The sequence below is a fragment of the Cetorhinus maximus genome, chromosome 11 (genome assembly GCF_964194155.1).
Source record: "Cetorhinus maximus chromosome 11, sCetMax3.hap1.1, whole genome shotgun sequence".
Lineage (NCBI taxonomy): Eukaryota > Metazoa > Chordata > Chondrichthyes > Lamniformes > Cetorhinidae > Cetorhinus > Cetorhinus maximus.
In genome coordinates this window covers 122,611,131-122,632,740 of record NC_135889.1, presented here as the reverse complement: position 1 = coordinate 122,632,740, position 21,610 = coordinate 122,611,131, and the positions used below count along the sequence as shown (strand labels likewise).

Here is a 21,610-nt window from a genome sequence, read left to right as displayed (position 1 = left end):
GATGGGATTTAATCGGAGAGTAGATGACCTGGAGGACGGGATTTAATCGGAGAGTAGCTGATCCTGAGGGACGGGGTTTAATCGGAGAGTAGCTGAACAGGAGGGACTGAATTTCAGCAGGGAGCAGCTGAACCGAAGGGACAGGATTCAATTGGATAGTACCTGTTCCGGAGGGATGGGATTTAGTCGGAGAGTAGCCAACCCGGAAAGACGGGATTTGATCAGAAAGTTGCTGAAGCGGAGGGATGGGATTTAATCAGAGTAGCTGATCCGGAGGGAGTGAATTTAATCGTACATTAGCTGACCCAGAGGGACGGGATTTAATGGGAGAGTAGCTGATATGGAGGGATGGGATTTAATCAGAGAGGAGCTGATCCGGACGGACGGGATTTAATCAAGGAGTAGTTGATCCGGAGGGACGGGATTTGATCGGAGAGAAGCAGATCCGGAAAGATGGGATTTAATCATATAGTTGCTGAACCGGAGGAACGGGATTTATTCATAGAGTAGCTTATCCGGAGGGAGGGGATTTAATCTGAGAGAAGCTGATCCGGAGGGACGGGATTTAATCCAAGAGCAGCAGATCCGGAGAGATGGGATTCAGTCGGAGAGTAGCCAATCCGGAAAGACGGGATTTAATCAGAAAGTTGCTGAACCGGAGGGATGGGATTTAATCAGAGAGTAGCTCCGGATCAGCTACTCTCAGATTAAATCCCGTCCTTCCGGATCAGCTACTCTCTAAGGAAATCCCGTCAGCTGATTCGGAGGGATGCAATTCAATCGGATAGTTACACTCCAATTAAATCACATCCCTCCGGAACAGCTGCTCTCCGATTAAATCACATCCCCCCAGTTCAGCTACTCTCCGATTAAATCCCGTCCCTCCGGATCAGCTGCTCTCCGATTAAATCCCGTCCCTCCAGAAGAGGTACTCTCCGATTAAATCCCATCCCTCCGGTTCAGCTACTCTCCGAAAAAATCCGGTCCATCATGATCAGCTACTCTCTGATTAAATCCCATCCCTCCGGATCAGCTACTCTCTGATTAAATCCCATCCCTCCGGATCAGCTACTCTCTGATTAAATCCCATCCCTCCGGATCAGCTACTCTCTGAGGAAATCCCGTCAGCTGATTCGGAGGGACGGACTTTTATCGGAGAATAGCTGATCCGGGCGGAAGGGATTCAATCGGTGAGTTACTGATCCAGGGGGACGGAATTTAATCAGAGTGCAGCTGATCCGGAGGGATGGGATTTAATCGGAGAGTAGCTGATCAGGAGAGATGGGATTTAATCAGAGAGTAACTGAACTGGAGGGACGGGGTTTAATGGGAGAGTAGTTAATATGGAGGGACGGGATTTAATGGGAGAGTAGCTGATATGGAGGGATGGGATTTAATCAGAGAAGAGCTGATCCGGACAGACGGGATTTAATCAGAGAGTTGTTGATCCGGAGGGACGGGATTTGATCGGAGAGTAGCAGAGCCGGAAAGATGGGATTTAATCATATGGTTGCTGATCCGGGGAGATGGGATTTATTCAGAGTGTAGCTTATCCAGAGGGACAGGATTTATTCAGAGAGTAGCTGAACCAGAGGGATGGGATTTAATCGGAGAGTAGATGACCTGGAGGACGGGATTTAATCGGAGAGTAGCTGATCCTGAGGGACGGGGTTTAATCGGAGAGTAGCTGAACAGGAGGGACTGAATTTCAGCAGGGAGCAGCTGAACCGAAGGGACAGGATTCAATTGGATAGTACCTGTTCCGGAGGGATGGGATTTAGTCGGAGAGTAGCCAACCCGGAAAGACGGGATTTGATCAGAAAGTTGCTGAAGCGGAGGGATGGGATTTAATCAGAGTAGCTGATCCGGAGGGAGTGAATTTAATCGTACATTAGCTGACCCAGAGGGACGGGATTTAATGGGAGAGTAGCTGATATGGAGGGATGGGATTTAATCAGAGAGGAGCTGATCCGGACGGACGGGATTTAATCAAGGAGTAGTTGATCCGGAGGGACGGGATTTGATCGGAGAGAAGCAGATCCGGAAAGATGGGATTTAATCATATAGTTGCTGAACCGGAGGAACGGGATTTATTCATAGAGTAGCTTATCCGGAGGGAGGGGATTTAATCTGAGAGAAGCTGATCCGGAGGGACGGGATTTAATCCAAGAGCAGCAGATCCGGAGAGATGGGATTCAGTCGGAGAGTAGCTACGGATCAGCTACTCTCCGATTAAGCTGATTCGGAGGGACGGACTTTTATCGGAGAATAGCTGATCCGGGCGGAAGGGATTCAATTGGTGAGTTACTGATCCGGGGGGACGGAATTTAATCAGAGTGTAGCTGATCCAGAGGGACGGGATTTAATGGGAGAGTAGCTGATATGGAGGGATGGGATTTAATCAGAGAAGAGCTGATCCGGAAAGATGGGATTTAATCATATAGTTGCTGAACCGGAGTAACGGGATTTATTCGGAAAGTATTTTATCCGGAGGGAGGGGATTTAATCGGAGACTAGCTGATCCGGAGGGACGGGATTTAATCCGAGAGTAGCTGATCCGGGGAGATGGGATTTAAACGGGGAATAGCTGATCTGGAGGGATGGGATTTAATCGGAGAGTAGCCAATCCGGAAAGACGGGATTTAATCAAAATATTGCTGATCCGGAGGGACGGGATTTAATCAGAGAGTTGCTGAACCGGGGGGGGGTGGGATTTTATCGAAGAGTAGCTTACCCAGAGGGACGGGAGTTAATCAGAGAGTAGCTGATTCGGAGGGATGGGATTTAATCGGTGAGTGGCTGATCCGGAGGACGGAATTTAATCAGAGAGTAGCTGTTCCGGAGGGATGGGATTTAATCAGAGATTAGCTGATCCGGAGGTACTCTCCGATTGAATTACATCCCTCCGGATTAGCTACTCTCCGAATAAAACCCGTCCCTCCGGATCAGCTATTCTCCGATTAAATCCCGTCCCTCCGGATCATCTGACAGGATTTCCTCAGAGTGTAGCTGATGTGGAGGGATGGGATTTACTCAGAGAGTAGCTGATCCGGAGGGATGATATTTAATCGGAGAATAGCTGATCCAGAGAGATGGGATTCAATCGGATTGTAGCTGAATCGGAGGGATGGGATTTCATCGGAGAGTAGCTGATCCGGGGAGACTGGATTTAAACGGGGAGTAGCTGATCCGGAGGACGGGATTTAATCAGAGAGTAGCTGATCCGGAGGGATGGGATTTAATCAGAGAGTAGCTGATCCAGAGGAACGGGATTTAATCTGAGAGAAGCTGACCCGGAGGGACGGGATTTAATCGGAGAATAGCTGATCCGGAAGAATGGGAATTAATCGCAGAGTAGCTGATACGGCGTGACAGAATTTAATCGGAGAGTTCCTGTTCAGGAGGGATGAGTTTGCATCGGAGAGTAGCCAATCCGGAAAGAAGGAATTTAATCAGAATGTTTCTGAACCGGAGGGGTGAGATTTAATCAGAGAGTAGCTGATCCGGAGGTACTCTCCGATCGGCTGCTCTCCCAACAAAACACGTCCCTCCGGATCAACTATTCTCTGATTTAATCCCGTCCCTCCAGATTATCGGACGGGATTTCCTCAGAGAGTAGCTGATCCAGAGCGATGGGACTTAATCAGAGAATAGCTGATCCGGGGGGATGGGATTCAATCAGAGAGTAGCTGAATCGGAGGGATGGGATTTCATCGGAGAGTACCTGTTCCAGACGGATGGGATTTAATCGGAGAGTAGCCAATGCAGAAAGACGGGATTTAATCAAACTATTGCTGAACTGGTGGGGTGGGATTTAATCGGAGAGTAGCTGATCCGGAGGGACGGGATTCAATTGGAGTAGCTATCCGGAGGGACGGGATTCAATTGGAGAGTTGCTGATCCGGAGGGACGGAATTTAATTTGACTGTAGCTGGTCATGAGGGATGGGATTTAATCAGAGAGTAGCTGATCCGGAGGGACGGGATTTAATTTGACTGTAGCTGGTCATGAGGGATGGGATTTCATCGGAGAGTAGCTGATCCGGGCAGACTGGTTTTAAACGGGCAGTAGCTGAACCGGAGGACGGGATTTAATCGGAGAGTAGCTGATCTGGAGGGATCGGATTTAATCGGAGTAGCAGCTGATCCGGATGGACGAGAATCGGTGATTAGCTGATCTGGAGGGATGGGTTTTAATCGGAGAGTAGCTGATCCGGATGGATGGGATTTAATCGGAGAGTAGCTGATCCGGAGGGACGAGAATCGGTGATTAGCTGATCTGGAGGGATGGGATTTAATCGGAGAATAGCTGATCCGGGGGGATGGGAATTAAAAGGAGAGTAGCTTATCCGGAGGGACGGGAGTTAATCAGAGAGTAGCTGATCCACAGGGATGGGATTTAATCAGAGAGTAGCTGATCCACAGGGATGGGATTTAATCAGAGAGTAGCTGATCCGGAGGGATGGGATTTAATCATAGTGTAGCTGATTCGGAGGGATGGGATTTAATCGGAGAGTTGCTCATCGGGAGGGACGGGATTAAGCGGTGATTAGCTGATCTGGAGAGATGGGATTTAATCGGACAGTAGCTGATCTGGAGAGATGGGATTTAATCAGAGAGTAGCTGATCCGGAGGGATGGGATTTTATCGGCGAGTAGCTGTTCCAGATGGATGGGATTTAATCGGAGAGTAGCCAATCAGGAAAGACGGGATTTAATCAAAATATTGCTGATCCGGAAGGACGGGATTTAATCAGAGAGTTGCTGAACCGGGGGGGATGGGATTTTATCGAAGAGTATCTTATCCAGAGGGACGGGATTCAATCGGAGAGTTGCTGATCCGGTGGGACGGAATTTAATCTGAGAGTAGTTGATCCGGAGGGATGGGATTTAATCAGAGATTAGCTGATCCGGAGGTACTCTCCGATTGAATTAAATCCCTCCGGATCAGCTACTCTCCGAATAAAACCCGTCCCTCCGGATCAGCTATTCTCCGATTAAATCCCGTCCCTCCGGATCATCTGACGGGATTTCCTCAGGGTGTAGCTGATGTGGAGCGACAAAATTTAATCGGAGGGTAGATGATCCGGAGGGATGGGATTTAATCAGAGAGTAGCTGATCCGGAGGGATGGGATTCAATTGGAGAGTAGCTGATCAGGAGGGACGAGAATCGGTGATTAGCTGATCTGGAGGGATGAGATTTAATCGGAGAGTAGCTGATGCGGAGGGATGGGATTTAATCGGAGAGTAGCTGATCCAAAGGGATGGGATTTAATCGGAGAGTAGCTGATCCAAAGGGAAGGGATTTAATCGGAGATCAGCTGATCCGGAGGGATGGGATTTAATCTGAGAGTAGGTGATCCGGAGAGACAGGATTTAATCTGAGAGTAGGTGATCCGGAGAGACAGGATTTAATCTGAGAGTAGGTGATCCGGAGAGACAGGATTTAATCAGAGAGTAGCTGATCCGAAGGGATGGGATTTAATCTGAGAGTATCTGATCCGGAGGGATGGGATTCAATTGGAGAGTAGCTGATCAGGAGGGACGAGAATCGGTGATTAGCTGATCTGGAGGGATGAGATTTAATCGGAGAGTAGCTGATGCGGAGGGATGGGATTTAATCGGAGAGTAGCTGATCCAAAGGGATGGGATTTAATCGGAGAGTAGCTGATCCAAAGGGAAGGGATTTAATCAGAGATCAGCTGATCCGGAGGGATGGGATTTAATCTGAGAGTAGGTGATCCGGAGAGACAGGATTTAATCTGAGAGTAGGTGATCCGGAGAGACAGGATTTAATCTGAGAGTAGGTGATCCGGAGAGACAGGATTTAATCAGAGATTAGCTGATCCGAAGGGATGGGATTTAATCTGAGAGTATCTGATCCAGAGGGACGGGATTTAATCTGAGAGTAGGTGATCTGGAGAGACAGGATTTAATCTGAGAGTAGGTGATCCGGAGAGACAGGATTTAATCAGAGAGTAGCTGATCCGGACTGACCGGATTTTTTCGGAGAGTAGCTGAACCGGAAGGACGGGATTTAATCGGAGAGTTGCAGAACCGGGGGGATGGGATTTTATCGAAGAGTAGCTATCCGGAGGGATGGGATTCAATCGGAGAGTTGCCGATCCGGTGGGACGGAATTTAATCTGAGAGTAGTTGATCCAGAGGGATGGGATTTAATCAGAGAGTCGCTGATCCGGTGGGACGGAATTTAATCAGACAGTAGCTGATCCGGAGGGATGGGATTTAATCAGACAGTAGCTGATCCGGAGGGATGGGATTTAATCAGACAGTAGCTGATCCGGAGGGATGGGTTTTAATCAGAGAGTAGCTGATCCGGAGGGATGATATTTAATCAGAGATTAGCTGATCCGGAGGTACTCTCCGATTCAATTACATCCCTCCGGATCAGCTACTCTCTGAATAAAACCCGTCCCTCCGGATCAGCTATTATCTGATTAAATCCCGTCCCTCCGGATCATCTGACGGGATTTCCTCAGAGAGTAGCTGATGTGGAGGGATGGGATTTACTCAATTAGTAGCTGATCCGGAGGGATAGGAGTTAATCGTAGCTTAGCTGATCCGGAGCGACTCTCCGATTAAATCCTGTCCCTAAGGATCAGCTACTCTCCGATTAAATCCCGTCCCTGCGGATCAGCTACTCTCCGATTAAATCTCGTCCCTAAGGATCAGCTACTCTCCGATTAAATCCCGTCCCTAAGGATCCGGAGGGATGGGAATTAATCGGACAGTAGCTGATCCGGAGGGATAGGATTTCATCGGAGAGTAGCTGTTCCGGATGGATGGGATTTAATCGGAGAGTAGCCAATCTGGAAAGACGGGATTTAATCAAACTGTTGCTGATCCGGAGGGACGGGATTAAATCAGAGAGTATCTGAACCGGGGGGGATGGGATTTTATCGAAGAGTAGCTTATCCGGAGGGACGGGAGTTAATCGGAGAGTTGCTGATCCGGTGGGACGGAACTTAATCTGAGATTAGTTGATCGGGAGGGCTGGGATTTAATCAGAGAGTAGCTGATCCGGAGGGACAGAATTTAATCAGACAGTAGCTGATCCAGAGGGATGGGAGTTAATCACAGATTAGCTGATCCGGAGGGATGATATTTAATCGGAGAATAGCTGACCAGGAGGAATGGGATTCAATCGGATTGTACCTGATCCGGAGAGATGTGATTCAATCGGAGAGTAGCTGATCCGGTTCAGTTTATCTCCGATTGAATCCCGTTACTCCGGATCAGCTACTCTCCGATTGAATCCCATCTCTCCGGATCAGCAACTATCCAATTAAATCCCGTCCCTAAGGATCAGCTACTCTCCGATTAAATCGCGACCCCAAGGATCAGCTACTCTACGATTGAATCCCATCCCTCCGGATCAGCTACTCTCCGATTAAATCCCGTCCCTCCGGATCAGCTACTCTCCAATTCAATCCCGTCCCTAAGGATCAGCTACTCTCCGATTCAATCCCGTCCCTCCGGATCAGTTACTCTCCAATTTAATCCCGTCCCTAAGGATCAGCTACTCTCCGATTAAATCCCGTCCCTAAGGATCAGCTAATCTCCGATAAAATCCCATCCCTCCGGATCAGCTACTCTCCGATTGAAATCCGTCCCTCCGGATCAGTTACTCTCTGATTGAATCCCATCCCTCCGGATCAACTACTCTCTGATTAAACCCTGTCCGTCCGGATCAGCTACTCTCCGATTAAATCCCGTCCCTAAGGATCAGCTACTCTCCGATTAAATCCCGTCCCTAAGGATGAGCTACTCTCCGATTAAATCCCGTCCCTAAGGATCAGCTACTCTCCGATTGAATCCCGTCCCTCCGGATCAGCTAATCTCTGATAAAATCCCTTCCCTCCGAATCAGCTAAGCTCCGATTAAATCCCGTCCTTTCGGATCAGCAGCTCTCTGATTGAATCCCATCCCTCCGGATCAACTGACGGGATTTCCTCAGAGAGTAGCTGATCCGGAGGAACGGCATTTAATCAGAGAGGTCCTGTTCCGGAGCGATGGATTTTAATCGGAGAGTAGCTGATCCGGGTGGAAGGGATTTAATCGGAGAGTAGATGATCCGGAGGGATGGGATTCAATCAGATAGTAACTGATCCGGAGGGATGGGATTTAATTGGAGAGAAGAAGATCCGGAGGGACGGGATTCAATCGGAGAGTAGCTGGTCCGGAGGGACGGGTTTTCATCGGAGAAAAGAAGATCCGGAGGGATGGGATTTAATCGGAGGGAAGAAGATCCGGAGGGACGGGATTCAATCGGAGAGTAGCTGGTCCGGAGGGACGGGATTTCATCGGAGAAAAGAAGATCCGGAGGGATGGGATTTAATCGGAGAGCAGCTGATCCGGAGGGATGGGATTTAATCAGAGAGGAGCTGATCCGGACGGACGAGATTTAATCAGAGAGTACCTGTTCCGGACGGATGGGATTTAATCGGAGAGTAGCTGATCCGGACGGAACAGGGTTTAATCAGAGAGTAGCTGATCCGGAGGGTTGGGATTTAATCGACGGGTAGCTGATCTGCAGGGACAGGTATTAATCAGAGAGTAGCTAATCCGGAGGGATGGCATTTAATCGGAGAGTAGCTGATCCGGAGGGATGGCATTTAATCGGAGAGTAGTTGATCCGGAGGGATGGCATTTAATCGGAGAGTAGTTGATCCGGAGGAACGGGATTTAATCGGAGAGTACCTGTTCCAGAGGGATGGGATTTAGTCGGAGAGTAGCCAATCCGGAAAGACGGGATTTAAACAGAAAGTTGCTGAACCGGAGGGATGGGATTCAATCGGATAGTAGCTCCAGATCAGCTACTCTCCGATTAAATCCCATTCATCCGGATCAGCTACACGCCGATTAAATCACATCCCTCCGGAACAGCTACTCTCCGATTAAATCCCATCTCCCGATTAAATCAGAGTGTAGCTGATCAGGAGGGACGGAATTTAATCGGAGAGTAGCTGATCCAGAGGGATAGGACTGAATCAATGAGTAGCTGATCCGGAGGGACGGGATTAATCGGAGCGTAGCTGATCTGGAGGGATGGGATTTAATCGGAGAGTAGCTGATCCGGAAAGAAGGGATTTAATCAACAAGTTGCTGAACCAGAGGGACGGGATTTATTCAGAGAGTAGCTAATCTGGAGGGATAGGATTAAATCAATGAGTAGCTGATCCGGAGGGACAGGATTAATCGGAGCGTAGCTGATCTGGAGGGATGGGATTTAATCGGAGAGTAGCTGATCCGGAGGGACGGAATTTAATCAGAGTGTCGCTGATCTGGAGGGATGGGATTTAATCGTAGAGTAGCTGATCCGGAGCTACTCTCCGATTGAATCCCATTCCTGCGGATCAGCTACTCTCCGATTAAATCCCATCCTTCCGGATCAGCTACTCTCCAATTGAATTCCATCGCTCCGGATCAGCAACTATCCGATTGAATCCAATCCTTCCGGATCAGCTCCTCTCCGTTAATTTGCCATCCCTCCGGATAAGCTACTCTCCGATTGAATCCCGTCCTCCCGGATCAGCTAATCTCCAATTGAATCCCGTCCTCCCGGATCAGCTAATCTCCGATTAAAACCCGTACCTCCGGGTCAGCAAATCTCCGATTAAACCCGTCCCTCCGGATCAGCTACTCTCCGATTAAATCCCGTCCCTCCGGATCAACTGACGGGATTTCCTCAGAGAGTAGCTGATCCAGAGGAACAGCATTTAATCAGAGAGGTCCTGTTCCGGAGCGATGGATTTTAATCGGAGAGTAGCTGAGCCAGGTGGAAGGGATTTAATCGGAGAGTAGCTGATCCGGAGGGATGGGATTCAATCAGATAGTAACTGATCCGGAGAGACGGGATTTAATCAAAGAGTAGCTGATCTGGAGGGACGGGATTCAATCGGAGAGTAGCTGGTCCGGAGCAACGGGATTTTTTCAGAAAAAATAAGATCCGGAGGGAGGGGATTTAATCTGAGAGTGGCTGATACGTAGGGATGCAATTTTATCGGAGGGTAGCTGATCCGGAGCTACTCTCCAATTAAATCCCGTCCCTCCGGATCAGAAACTCTCCTAATAAATCCCATGCCTCCGGATCAGCTACTCTCCTATTGAAACCCATCCCTCCAGATCAGCTACTCTCCAATTAAATCCCATCCCTCCGGATCAGCTACTCTCCGATTAAGTCCCGTCCCTCCGGTGCATCTTATTTCCGATTAAAACCCGTCCCTCCGGATCAGTTACTCTCCGATTAAATCCCGTCCCTCCGGATCAGCTACTCTCCGATTGAATCCCGTCCCAATGGATCAGCTACTCTCCGATTGAATCCCGTCCCTCCGCATCAGCTAATCTCCAATTACATCCCATTCCTCCGGATCAGATACTGTCCGATTGAAACCCGTCCCAATGGATCAGCTACTCTCTGATTAAATCCCATCCTTCCGGGTCAGCTACTCTCTAATTGAATTCCATCCCTCCGGGTCAGCTACTCTCCGTATAAATCCCATCCCTCCGGATCAGCTACTCTCCGATTGAATCCCATCCCTCCGGATCAGCTACTCTCCGATTTAATCCCATCCCTCCGGATCAGCTACTCTCCGATTAAATCCCATCCCTCCGGATCAGCTACTCTCCGATTGAATCGCGGCCCAATGGATCAGCTACTCTCTAATTGAATCCCATCCCTCCGGATCAGCTACTCTCCGATTAAATCCCGTCCCTACGGATCAGCTAATCTCCGATTAAATCCCATCCCTGCGGATCAGCTACTCTCCGATTAAACCCATCCCTCCGGATCAGCTACTCTCTGATTCAAACCTGTCCATCCGGATGAGTTACTCTCCGATCGAATCTTGTCCCTCCTGATCAGCTAATCTCCGATTATATCCCATCCCTCCGTATCAGCTGACGGGATTTACTCAGAGTAGCTGATCCGGAGGAACCGAATTTAATCAGAGAGGTCCTGTTCCGGAACGATGGGATTTTATCGGAGAGTAGCCAATCCGGAAAGACAGGATTTATTCAGAAATTTGCTGAACCGGAGGGACGGGATTTAATCAGAGAGGTCCTGTTCCGGAGGGATGGGATTTAAGCGGAGAGTAGCTGAACCGGAGGGACGGGATTTAATCGGAGAGTAGCTGAACCGGAGGGACGGGATTTAATCGGAGAGTAGCTGAACCGGAGGGACGGGATTTAATCGGAGAGTAGCTGATTCGGAGGGATGGGATTTAATCGGAGAGAAGCTGATCCGGAGGGATGGGATTAAATCGGAGAGAAGAAGATCCGGAGGGATGGGATTCAATCGGAGAGTAGCTGATCCAGAGGGATGGGATTCAATCGGAGAGAAGAAGATCTGGAGGGATGGGATTCAATCGGAGAGAAGAAGATCTGGAGGGATGGGATTCAATCGGAGAGTAGCTTATCCAGAGGGATGGGATTCAATCGGAGAGGAGCTTATCCAGAGGGACGGGATTCATTCAGAGAGTAGCTGATTCGGAGGGATGGGATTGAATCGGTGAGTAGCTGATCCGAAGAGATGGCATTTAATCGGAGAGTAGCTGACCCAGAGGGACGGGATTTAATCAGAGAGCAGCTGATCCGGAGGGACGGGATTTAATCGGAGAGCAGCTGATCCGGAGGGACGGGATTCAATCAGAGAGTAGCTGATCCGGAGGGACGGGATTTAATTGGAGAGAAGAAGATCCGGAGGGATGGGATTCAATCAGAGAGTAGCTGATCCGGAGGGACGGGATTTAATCAGAGAGTAGGTGATCTGGAGGGACAGGATTTAATCGTAGAGTAGCTGATCCGGAGGGATGGGATTCAATCAGAGAGTAGTTGATCCGGAGGGATGAGTTTCCATGGTGTTTTCTCATTCCTTGATTTGTTACACAAAGGATGATGAATCATTACTGAAACTGAGCCTAAGAGACAAGTACTTGAGGTCTGATGATCTGGGATGTGCTTCTTCAGAGGCCAATAGAAGCAGATTCAATAATAACTTTCAATGGGGGAATTTAATCAGAGAGGACCTGTTCCGGAGCGATGGGATTTAATCGGAGAGTAGTCAATCTGGAAAGACAGGATTTAATCAGAAATTTGCTGAACCGGAGGGACAGGATTTAATCAGAGAGTAGCTGATCCGAAGAGATTGCATTTAATCGGAGAGTAGCTGATCCGAAGAGATGGCATTTAATCGGAGAGTAGCTGACCCAGAGGGACGGGATTTAATCAGAAAGTAGCTGATCCGGAGGGACGGGATTTAATCGGAGAGTGGCTGATCCAGAGGGATGGGATTGAATCGGAGAGTAGCTTATTCAGAGGGATGGGATTCAATCAGAGTAGCTGATCCGGAGGGACGGGTTTTAATCAGAGACTAGCTGATCCAGAGGGATGGGATTCAATCGGAGAGCAGCTTATCCAGAGGGATGGGATTTAAGTGTAGAGTAGCTGATTCGGAGGTATGGGATTTGATCGGAGAGTAGGTGATCTGGAGGGACGGAATTTAATCGTAGAGTAGTTGATCCGGAGGGATGGGATTCAATAGTGTTTTCTCATTCCTTGATTTGTTACACAAAGGATGATGAATCATTACTGAAACTGAGCCTAAGAGACAAGTACTTGAGGTCTGATGATCTGGGATGTGCTTCTTCAGAGGCCAATAGAAGCAGATTCAATAATAACTTTAAATGGCGGAATTTAATCAGAGAGGTCCTGTTCCAGAGCGATGGGATTTAATCGGAGAGTAGCCAATCCGGAAAGACAGAATTTAATCAGAAATTTGCTGAAACGGAAGGGATGGGATTTAATCGGAGAGTAGCCAATCCAGAAAGACAGAATTTAATCAGAAATTTGCTGAACCAGAAGGGATGGGATTTAATCGGAGCGAAGAAGATCCGGAGGGACGGGACTTAATCGGAGAGTAGCTGAAACGGAAGGGATGGGATTTAATCGGAGAGTAGCAGATCCGGAGGGACAGGATTTAATCGGAGCGAAGAAGATCCGGAGCGATGGGTTTTAATCGGAGAGTAGCTGATCCAGAGGGATGGGATTCAATCGGAGAGTAGCTGAGCCGGAGGGGTGGGATTTAATCGGAGAGTAGCTGACCCAGAGGGACGGGATTTAATCAGAGAGTAGCTGATCCGGAGGGACGGGATTTAATCAGAGAGCAGCTGATCCGGAGGGATGGAATTTAATCGGAGAGTAGCTGATCTGGAGGGACGGAATTTAATCGGAGAGTAGCTGATCTGGAGGGACAGAATTTAATCGGAGAGTAGCTGATCCGGAGGGACAGAATTTAATCGGTGAGTAGCTGATCCGGAGGGACGGAATTCAATCGGAGAGTAGGTGATCTGGAGGGACAGGATTTAATTGTAGAGTAGTTGATCCGGAGGGATGAGTTTCAATGGTCTTTTCTCATTCCTTGATTTGTTACACAAAGGATAATGAATCATTACTGAAACTGAGCCTAAGAGACAAGTACTTGAGGTCTGATGATCTGGGATGTGCTTCTTCAGAGGCCAATAGAAGCAGATTCAATAATAACTTTCAATGGCGGAATTTAATCAGAGAGGACCTGTTCCGGAGCGATGGGATTTAATCGGAGAGTAGTCAATCCGGAAAGACAGGATTTAATCAGAAATTTGCTGAACCGGAGGGACAGGATTTAATCAGAGAGTAGCTGAAACAGAAGGGATGGGATTTAATCGGAGAGTAGCTCATCCAAAGAGATGGCATTTAATCGGAGAGTAGCTGACCCAGAGGGACGGGATTTAATCAGAGAGTACCTGATCTGGAGGGATGGGATTTAATCGGAGAGTAGCTGATCCAGAGGAACGAGATGCAATCAGAGAGTAGCTGATTCGGAGAGATGGGATTTAATCGGAGAGTAGCATATCCGGAGGGACAGGATTTAATCGGAGAGAAGAAGATCCGGAGGGATGGGATTTAATCGGAGAGTAGCTGATCCGGAGGGACGGGATTTAATCAGAAAGCAGCTGATCCGGAGGGACGGGATTTAATCAGAGAGTAGCTGATTCGGAGGGATGGGATTTAATCGGAGAGTAGCTGATCCGGAGGGACGGAATTTAATCGGAGAGTAGCTGATCCGGAGGGACGGGATTTAATCAGAGAGTAGCTGATTCGGAGGGATGGGATTTAATTGGAGAGTAGCTGATCCGGAGGGACGGGATTTAATCAGAAAGCAACTGATCCGGAGGGACGGGATTTAATCAGAGAGTAGCTGATTCGGAGGGATGGGATTTAATCGGAGAGTAGCTGATCCGGAGGGACGGAATTTAATCGGAGAGTAGCTGATCCGGAGGGACGGAATTTAATCGGAGAGTAGCTGATCCGGAGGGACGGAATTTAATCGGAGAGTAGTTGATCCGGAGCGATGGGATTCAATGGTGTTTTCTCATTCCTTGATTTGTTACACAAAGGATAATGAATCATTACTGAAACTGAGCCTAAGAGACAAGTACTTGAGGTCTGATGATCTGAGATGTGCTTCTTGAGAGGCCAATAGAAGCAGATTCAATAATAACTTTCAATGGCGGAATTAGAAATATACATGTGGTGAAAGTGTTTGCCGGGCGTTGGGGAAAGAGCACAGGGAGTGGGATTATTGGATAGATCTCTCAAAGAGTTGGCACAGCCACAATGGGCTGATTTGGCTCTTTCTGTGCCCTATCGCTAATTATGATTCTGTCGCCACGAGAGCCTCTGTGAGAAGCCTTCAAAATGAGTGCCGGGGACAGAGCCTGAGTATCGATGTTGAACGCAGTGGGCCTGACGCAACCAGCTGTGGGTGTCCAGGTATAAACAGGGAGCTTCGACTGGTGCTGCTGTTAGCGAGAGTCTGTGCTGAACCTGAGACTCCGCAGACGGAGGGAGGCCTGCTCCTTTACTGATGATCTCAGCATCTCGGAGCCCTGACAATGACAAAAAAAAATCCTCTCTCGCAAGGTTCCTCCTAGACTGCTAATATCGCAGTTCAGCAATTATAGCCTGAACACATTCAACCCTCTTCTAACAGATTTCCAACTCAGAAGGTTTTACATAACACTTAGATATATTCATCAACGTATATAGAATCATAGCGTACAGGGGGGGGGCGGTGGTGACCATTCGGCCCATTGTGCCTGTGCTGGCTCTTTGAAAGAGCAATCCAATGAGTCTCACTCTCCTGCGCTTCTCACCGTAACCCAGCAAATTTCCCTCATTTTCAAGCGTTTATCCAATCCCCTTTTGAAAGTTATTATTGAATCTGCTTCCACTGCCCTTTCAGGCAGCGCCTTCCAGATCGCAACGACTCGCTGTGCAAAATAAATCATCTAAATGCGCGTACATACAAAGAACTAAAAATTGTCTTTTGATGGAACAGATTAGCAAGTTAAGATATCGGCTGATGTACTAGTTCTCCTGTCTCCTTGAGTGACATTTGCCTGAAGGGTAAGTTTGGCTATTGCCACGCTTACACAGGCCACCACGTTGGAAGGATGGCTCTACACGTGCTGGCTGCTGTTAACCAGTTTGCTCTTAATGGCCCCTTGAGTCCCCCCACCCACCCCCCACCCGCCCCTCGGCAGTCATGTTGGGAGGGGGGGAAAGCGCCCCTTGTGGTGATACCACGGACGTGCGAGTTCAAAGCTGGGTCCAAAGCCTCAAGCTGCATTTCATACCATAAAAACGTGGTCAAGAGAGACAGCGGAACTCTTCCCATCATTAGAAAATGATACAGCACGGGAGGAGGCCATTTGAGCGCGCGTTGGCTCTTTGACTGATTAGTCCGACTCCTCCCGTTCTTTCCCGCAAGTTTTCCGTTTTCTATTATTTATCCAATTTTTAAAATTCCTATTGAAATTGAATCTGCCTCCAACGCCCTATCAGGAAGCTCGCTCACAACAGATCACCACAACTCGCTGCGTAAGGTAAATTCTCCTCACCTCCCCCCTCTGATTCTTTTGCCAATTCTGCTTCTGCTTTAGCCGTGTCGGCATCACAGACTAACATCCGTATTCCACCGGCATTTATATGGGTTGCACCAGGCAAGGCCATTACCTCTGTGGTCCTCTGGCCCTAAATAGTAGGAGCAGGAGCAGGAGTGGGTTACCAAAACCCAACCTGTCAGTGCAAACATCTTCCTGACAATTACTTCATCAAAACCCTGCGCAATTTGGATGCAGAATCAATACTAACTTTCCGAAAGGAATTGGATAAATACTTAAAGAAAAGAAAAATTTGCAGGGCTATGGGGAAAGAGCAAGGGGGGGAAGAGGGGCTAATTGGGTAGCCCTTTCTAAGAGCCAGCACAGGCACGATGGGCCGAACGGCCTCCTTCTGTGCTGTGCGATGCTACAATTCTATATCTATCTATATATTTTAAATGACATGAGGCGAATAAAGACAAAGCGGAGAGAGGTTAATTACAGCACAACGCACCATGAGTTAGTCGTCCAAATGTACGCGTAGAGTGACCAGCTTTCTGCAAGGGAAGAAAAGGAGATTAGTGACAGCAGCAGGATCAGGGTGCACTCCAGATAGAATCCAGATAGTGACCCCAAGCTCAGGCAGCGGGATAGCCCCCACCCCACCACACCCCCTCTCACTGCTCACGCACCTACAATGGCTCGCAGCCGACTCTCAAACTCCAGCGTATACGCGCGCACGGAGTTCCGCCCGCCTCGCTGAGTCGCGGCGCTGTCAGAGGGTGGGGTCGCCGAGCTGATCTCCGGCCCGCGGTTCAAACTGCCGGCGCCGGCGCCGCAGCAGCTCCCTCTTGTCTCAATAGCTGGCCCTTGCTGCATCGCATCCTGAACACTTGGCCCACTTTACCCGCCAAGTCCCCAGTGACTCGGGACCGTCTCCCGAAAACTCGGTAACTTAACGGTCATGAAAATGCTTTTCTTTCCCTCTTCCGCAACACCCCCCCCGAACCCCCCCCACCATTCCCATGTCTCCGGCCGGGATTTTCCGGCCCAGTCACGGGCACGGGCAAGGGCGAGGGCAGTGCCCCCACCCCACCACCCCCAGCCAGAAGTCCATTGACCAGGAGTTCGAGGCGGTGGGGAGGGTGTGGAAGATCCCGCCGTCCGTATCTGTGTAATCGGCAAGATACAATTTAAATGCCCCGTCCATAAAGACATCTTCAAAATTGTGACTCAGAATGGTAGCTGTTTGATCTTAGCAGAGTAGCTGTACTACCAGAGACCCCGGAAGGACATTTTCCAGGCAGCTTCCTTTCGAGTTAGTAGCTGGTCACAACAAAACACGCCACGTCCAGCCTGGCACAGTGAGGACCAAACAACATTTGGACTAAACCACCCTGTATCCAACCTCTAAGCCTGTCAGTGACGACAGACACCCCCTGATGGAATAGGCTCTCTGTAGAGTGACAATGTACTGAACCGTTGGCACACCGATTCAGCCCTTACCCAGATGAACAGGAGGGTATGGTTATCATCACTGACTGGCTAATGATGGTTATCCCAGAGAAAAAGCAAAGATTGTAACCTGAGTGAGCGGAGGAGGGGATAGGAATGCTCAGTAAGGTACCAACACGCTAATGGGTAAAAGCTTGGAATCCCTGTTTAACCAGCTTCCTTCAGCCTCATTTATTCTGTGCATGTGAATATCCAATTCCTTTTCATTGCTCAGCTACAACATAGTTCATCACTGAGACAGGTGGACCATTACAGTTAGATCAGTCTCCTCATGTAACCCGAGTTTACAGGGCACAGGCCAATAAATACACTGGGATTAATTCAATCCATCAAACATTGATCCATTTACATCCCTGATAAACACTGGGAATGGAGAGGGTGGAGGGTAATGGAGGAGTGGAGGAGGTTGAGGGGAATGGAGGGGGTTAGAAGGAAATGGAGGAGGTTGAGGGGAGTGGGGTGGAGGGGAATGGAATGGAGTGGGGTGGAGGGGAATGGAGTGGGGTGGAGGGAAATGGAGGAAGTTGAGGGGAATGGAGTGGGGTGGAGAGGAATGGAGGGGGTGGAAAGGAACGGAGGGGCTGCAAGGAAAACAGAGGGATGGAGGGAATAGTAATGAATGCAGGGGGACAGAGGGGTTGGAAGGAGAGGAAGAGGGTAAAAGGGGAAAGGAGGTGAAGGGGAGGAGGGAAAGAGAGAGAGAATTCCACAGAATTGAGTCATTTCCCTCGGGAAATAGCAGTTTTCTAAAATTGCGACATTGCATTAATCAAACGTATACAAAATAACGTAACCTAAAACTCTCAATTTCAGGCACAACGAAGCCTCTATAGCCAAATATCAAACAGGGCTTTTTCCACATTCTCAGATGTTCATTTTCCAGCATTTTCTGTTTCATATCTGGGATCCTTCCTATAACCTTCACCCTCACACCGGAGGGTTTCCGAGCCTTCATTATAAAATCCAACTCATCTGATCCATTAATACTCTCTCCTTGGCTGTAAATATCTCAGTTAAATATCGTGAGGTACCAGTATAAACAATTCCTCTGATTTTGTTTTCAATTCTAAGTTAATAATTTCAGTGCCATAATCTCCCTGTACACAGACACAGACACACACACACTGTTAAGAGCTATTGCTGAAATCTCAGGGAAATTAAGCACCATTTACATTTCTCTCTCTCTCTTACCTGAAGTCGCTTTTTTGCCCAGATTTTTTTCATGTTAACGGAGTAGATTGCTGTCTGCTGCTGATGCTGATGCTGCTGCTGCCTGGTAATTAAGCATCTGCCTGATGACTGTTCTTTCAATCTCCTGACTGGCAGCTACTCAATGGAGCAAAAAAAAAGCTCCTTTCATTTTTGCTATTTCAGTCCATTGCATGTGTATCTGTGTGTGTGTGTGTGTCTGTATATGTGTCTTTTCGTCTCTAGCTCTGCCTGTCTGTATGTGTCTGTATATCTCTCTGCATCTGTGTTTGTGTATCTATGTGTGTTTCTACTTGTGCGTCTGTATATATCTGTACGTGCATCTCTCTGCTTGTGTGTGTCTGTATTTCTGTGTGTTTGAGTGTGTGTGCTTGTGTGTGTGTTTCTGTATGGTGTTTGTCCGTGTTTATGTGTGTGTCTGTATATCTGTGTGTATTGTGTCTCTGTATATCTGTGTGTGTGTATATATAAACACTCCCAATCAAAACAGGGTTTCTTCTCTCACAGCAATCCTCATTTCCAAATCAGCAATGAAATCATTTTCTTTCCAGTTTCCCCTCCGTCAGCCTGAATTGTGCTGTCCAGCTCTGATGTTGCAGAAAGAAACACAGAGAACTAAACCAGAACCAGTACACATCATTGGGGTAGGCAGACACTGGGCCTGGCTGGCCTCTTTAATCCAGCAGCCTCTTGTGATACTCCAGCTTGCTGCACACCATCTTGTAGGCAATAAATTATAAATACAGATCAATCGAGGTGACGTCAAACTGCTCCAGATCAATTTTCCTGTTGTGATAACTGGTAACTAGCTATTACACAGCTAAACACCGCCTCCTTAAAGCTAGACTGTCACTCTCTCTCTCTCTCTCACTCACACACACACACACACACACACACATACAAATACAGACACACCAGGAAAATAATTAATAGCTTTGGCACAAAAACACAATACAAGCTTCATCTAACACCGGCAGAATTTGTGGTGCACAACCCAAATTGTTAGCAACCCCCTTGCCTGATCATTTTCTTGCAGAATGTCACTTAAGGAGTGCGTGGACATTCCCAAGATATGGAAGCCGTTCATTGGAATATGTAGCGATCCCTGTGGCCAGTGTCTTGGATAAGGTCAGAGCAAAACCAGACGCCAAAGCCTCCTCGTCAATGCTGATAGGGCTCAGGATGTAACAGCAGTGCCCAGCACAACATGCAGATCTACTGGGAGAGGAAACATTGGTAGAGCTACGGGGAAAGAGTGGGGGAAAGTGGGATGAACTGGACAGATCTTTCAAAGATCCCACACAAAGAGGATGGGCCGATTGTTCTTTTGACCTGGACTGAGGCCAATCGATGCTGACTCCCCCGTGCTGGATTTACCTGCCCCCAACCCCCACGGAGATGGGATTGGAGGTTGGGGGCTGGGAAAATGAGGGGGAGCCACGTTGGGACAGATCCCCCAACTGCCTCCGAAGGCTGTGCGCAGGGTAGGCCGGAGAACTGGCTCTGCCACCAGCACTGAGCGAGCAGAAAGCCAATTAGGGCAAACAAGGCCCCACTTAGGGTTGATTTGGCGCCAACACCGGTATTTAAACAAAGGTCAGGATGGCACCAGCCCTCGCCCCACATCCCGGCTTGCGCAGAAGCCGCCGGCTCAATCGAGGCTGTCCCCTCGCGGCAGGGCCCGGGAGTTATCAGACCCAGAGGCTCTCTATGCCACAAGGGCGGGACCAAGGGGAGAAATGGCTGAAGCCAGGACCGCTAATAGCCCCACAGAGGGGTCTCCCCTCTACCCCCAGTGACCGAATCGGCTCTGTGCAGCCAGTCCGGGGTATCTCCATGTTAAGGGATCTGAATGCTGGTGCTGGGTCTGTCCGCCTGGTCACTGGCCCCACTCTCCCCGGTGTGGCGGCCGGCCGAATATTGCTGCCGGCCAGCTGATTGGACCAGCAGCATCAGCGACCCATCTAACAGGACAGCACGGGCAGAAGCAACCAAATCGGATGTTGCTTCCCACAAAGTTGAGCCTTATGGGCGCACTGAAGAAATGGGTGGGCTCTGGAAGCCCAAGTGGGGCCAAATGGAAGGGTCCCGTCACCCACAAGAAAACCCACACCTCCCAGTCAGTACTGAGGGAGTGCCGCACTGTCGCAGGGTCAGTGCTGAGGGTGTGCCGCAGGTCAGTACTAAAGGAACGTATATATAGAGAGAGAGAGAGAGAGAGAGAGAAAAAGAGAGATATGAAGATAGAGGTAGGGGTAGAGATAGAGATAGATACAAATGGGGAGCAGAAGTAGGCCATTCAGCCCCTTAAGCCTGTGCCTCAATTCAATATGATCATGACTGGTCTGAGTGTGGCCTCAATTCCATGCTTCATCTATCCCCAATAACCTTTGACTCCCTGTTAGTCAAAAAATCTACCACTGCCTTAAAAATATTCATTGCCTCTGCCTCCACTGCTCCCTGGGAAGAGAGTTCCAAAGATTCACAACCCTCAGAAATAAATTTCTTCTCATCCCCGTCTTAAATGGGAGACCCCTTATTTTTAAATGTTGTGCCCTCGTTCTACGATGGATTGATAGACAGATGGATAATAGATAGACAGACAGACAGATAATTGGTGTATTACAAAAATGATAGCAGCAGATGCTGAATTGTGATGACGAAACAAATTAAATGAGCAATTAAAATTCATTCTAGACAATCATTAAAATAAAAATAAAGTATAAAATAATAAAAGGATTCACAATCATGAACATTTCAATATACAAATAATTACAATACATTGCAAAATACAGGTCTTCTTAATTTATAGAATAATAATGAAAGGTCTACAGCAATTGTCATTTTCTATTGAAGTCCAGAGAACATTTAGATCTTGGCTGATCTGTATCTTAATTCCATTTACCCACTTTCGCTCCATATGCCTTCAAACTCCTAATCAAC

The 21,610-nt window shown here is 48.4% G+C and overlaps 1 protein-coding gene across 1 annotated transcript in view; it reads right to left on the bottom strand.

The window, feature by feature from the left end:
- The window catches only part of spega (striated muscle enriched protein kinase a), a 1,124,881-nt gene that overhangs the window by 1,062,350 nt on the left and 40,921 nt on the right, over positions 1–21,610 (bottom strand). The window contains exon 2 of the mRNA XM_078551317.1: positions 16,458–16,500. Within this exon, the coding sequence (XP_078407443.1) occupies positions 16,458–16,500 (43 nt within the window). The remainder of the gene's footprint in view (positions 1–16,457; positions 16,501–21,610) is intronic.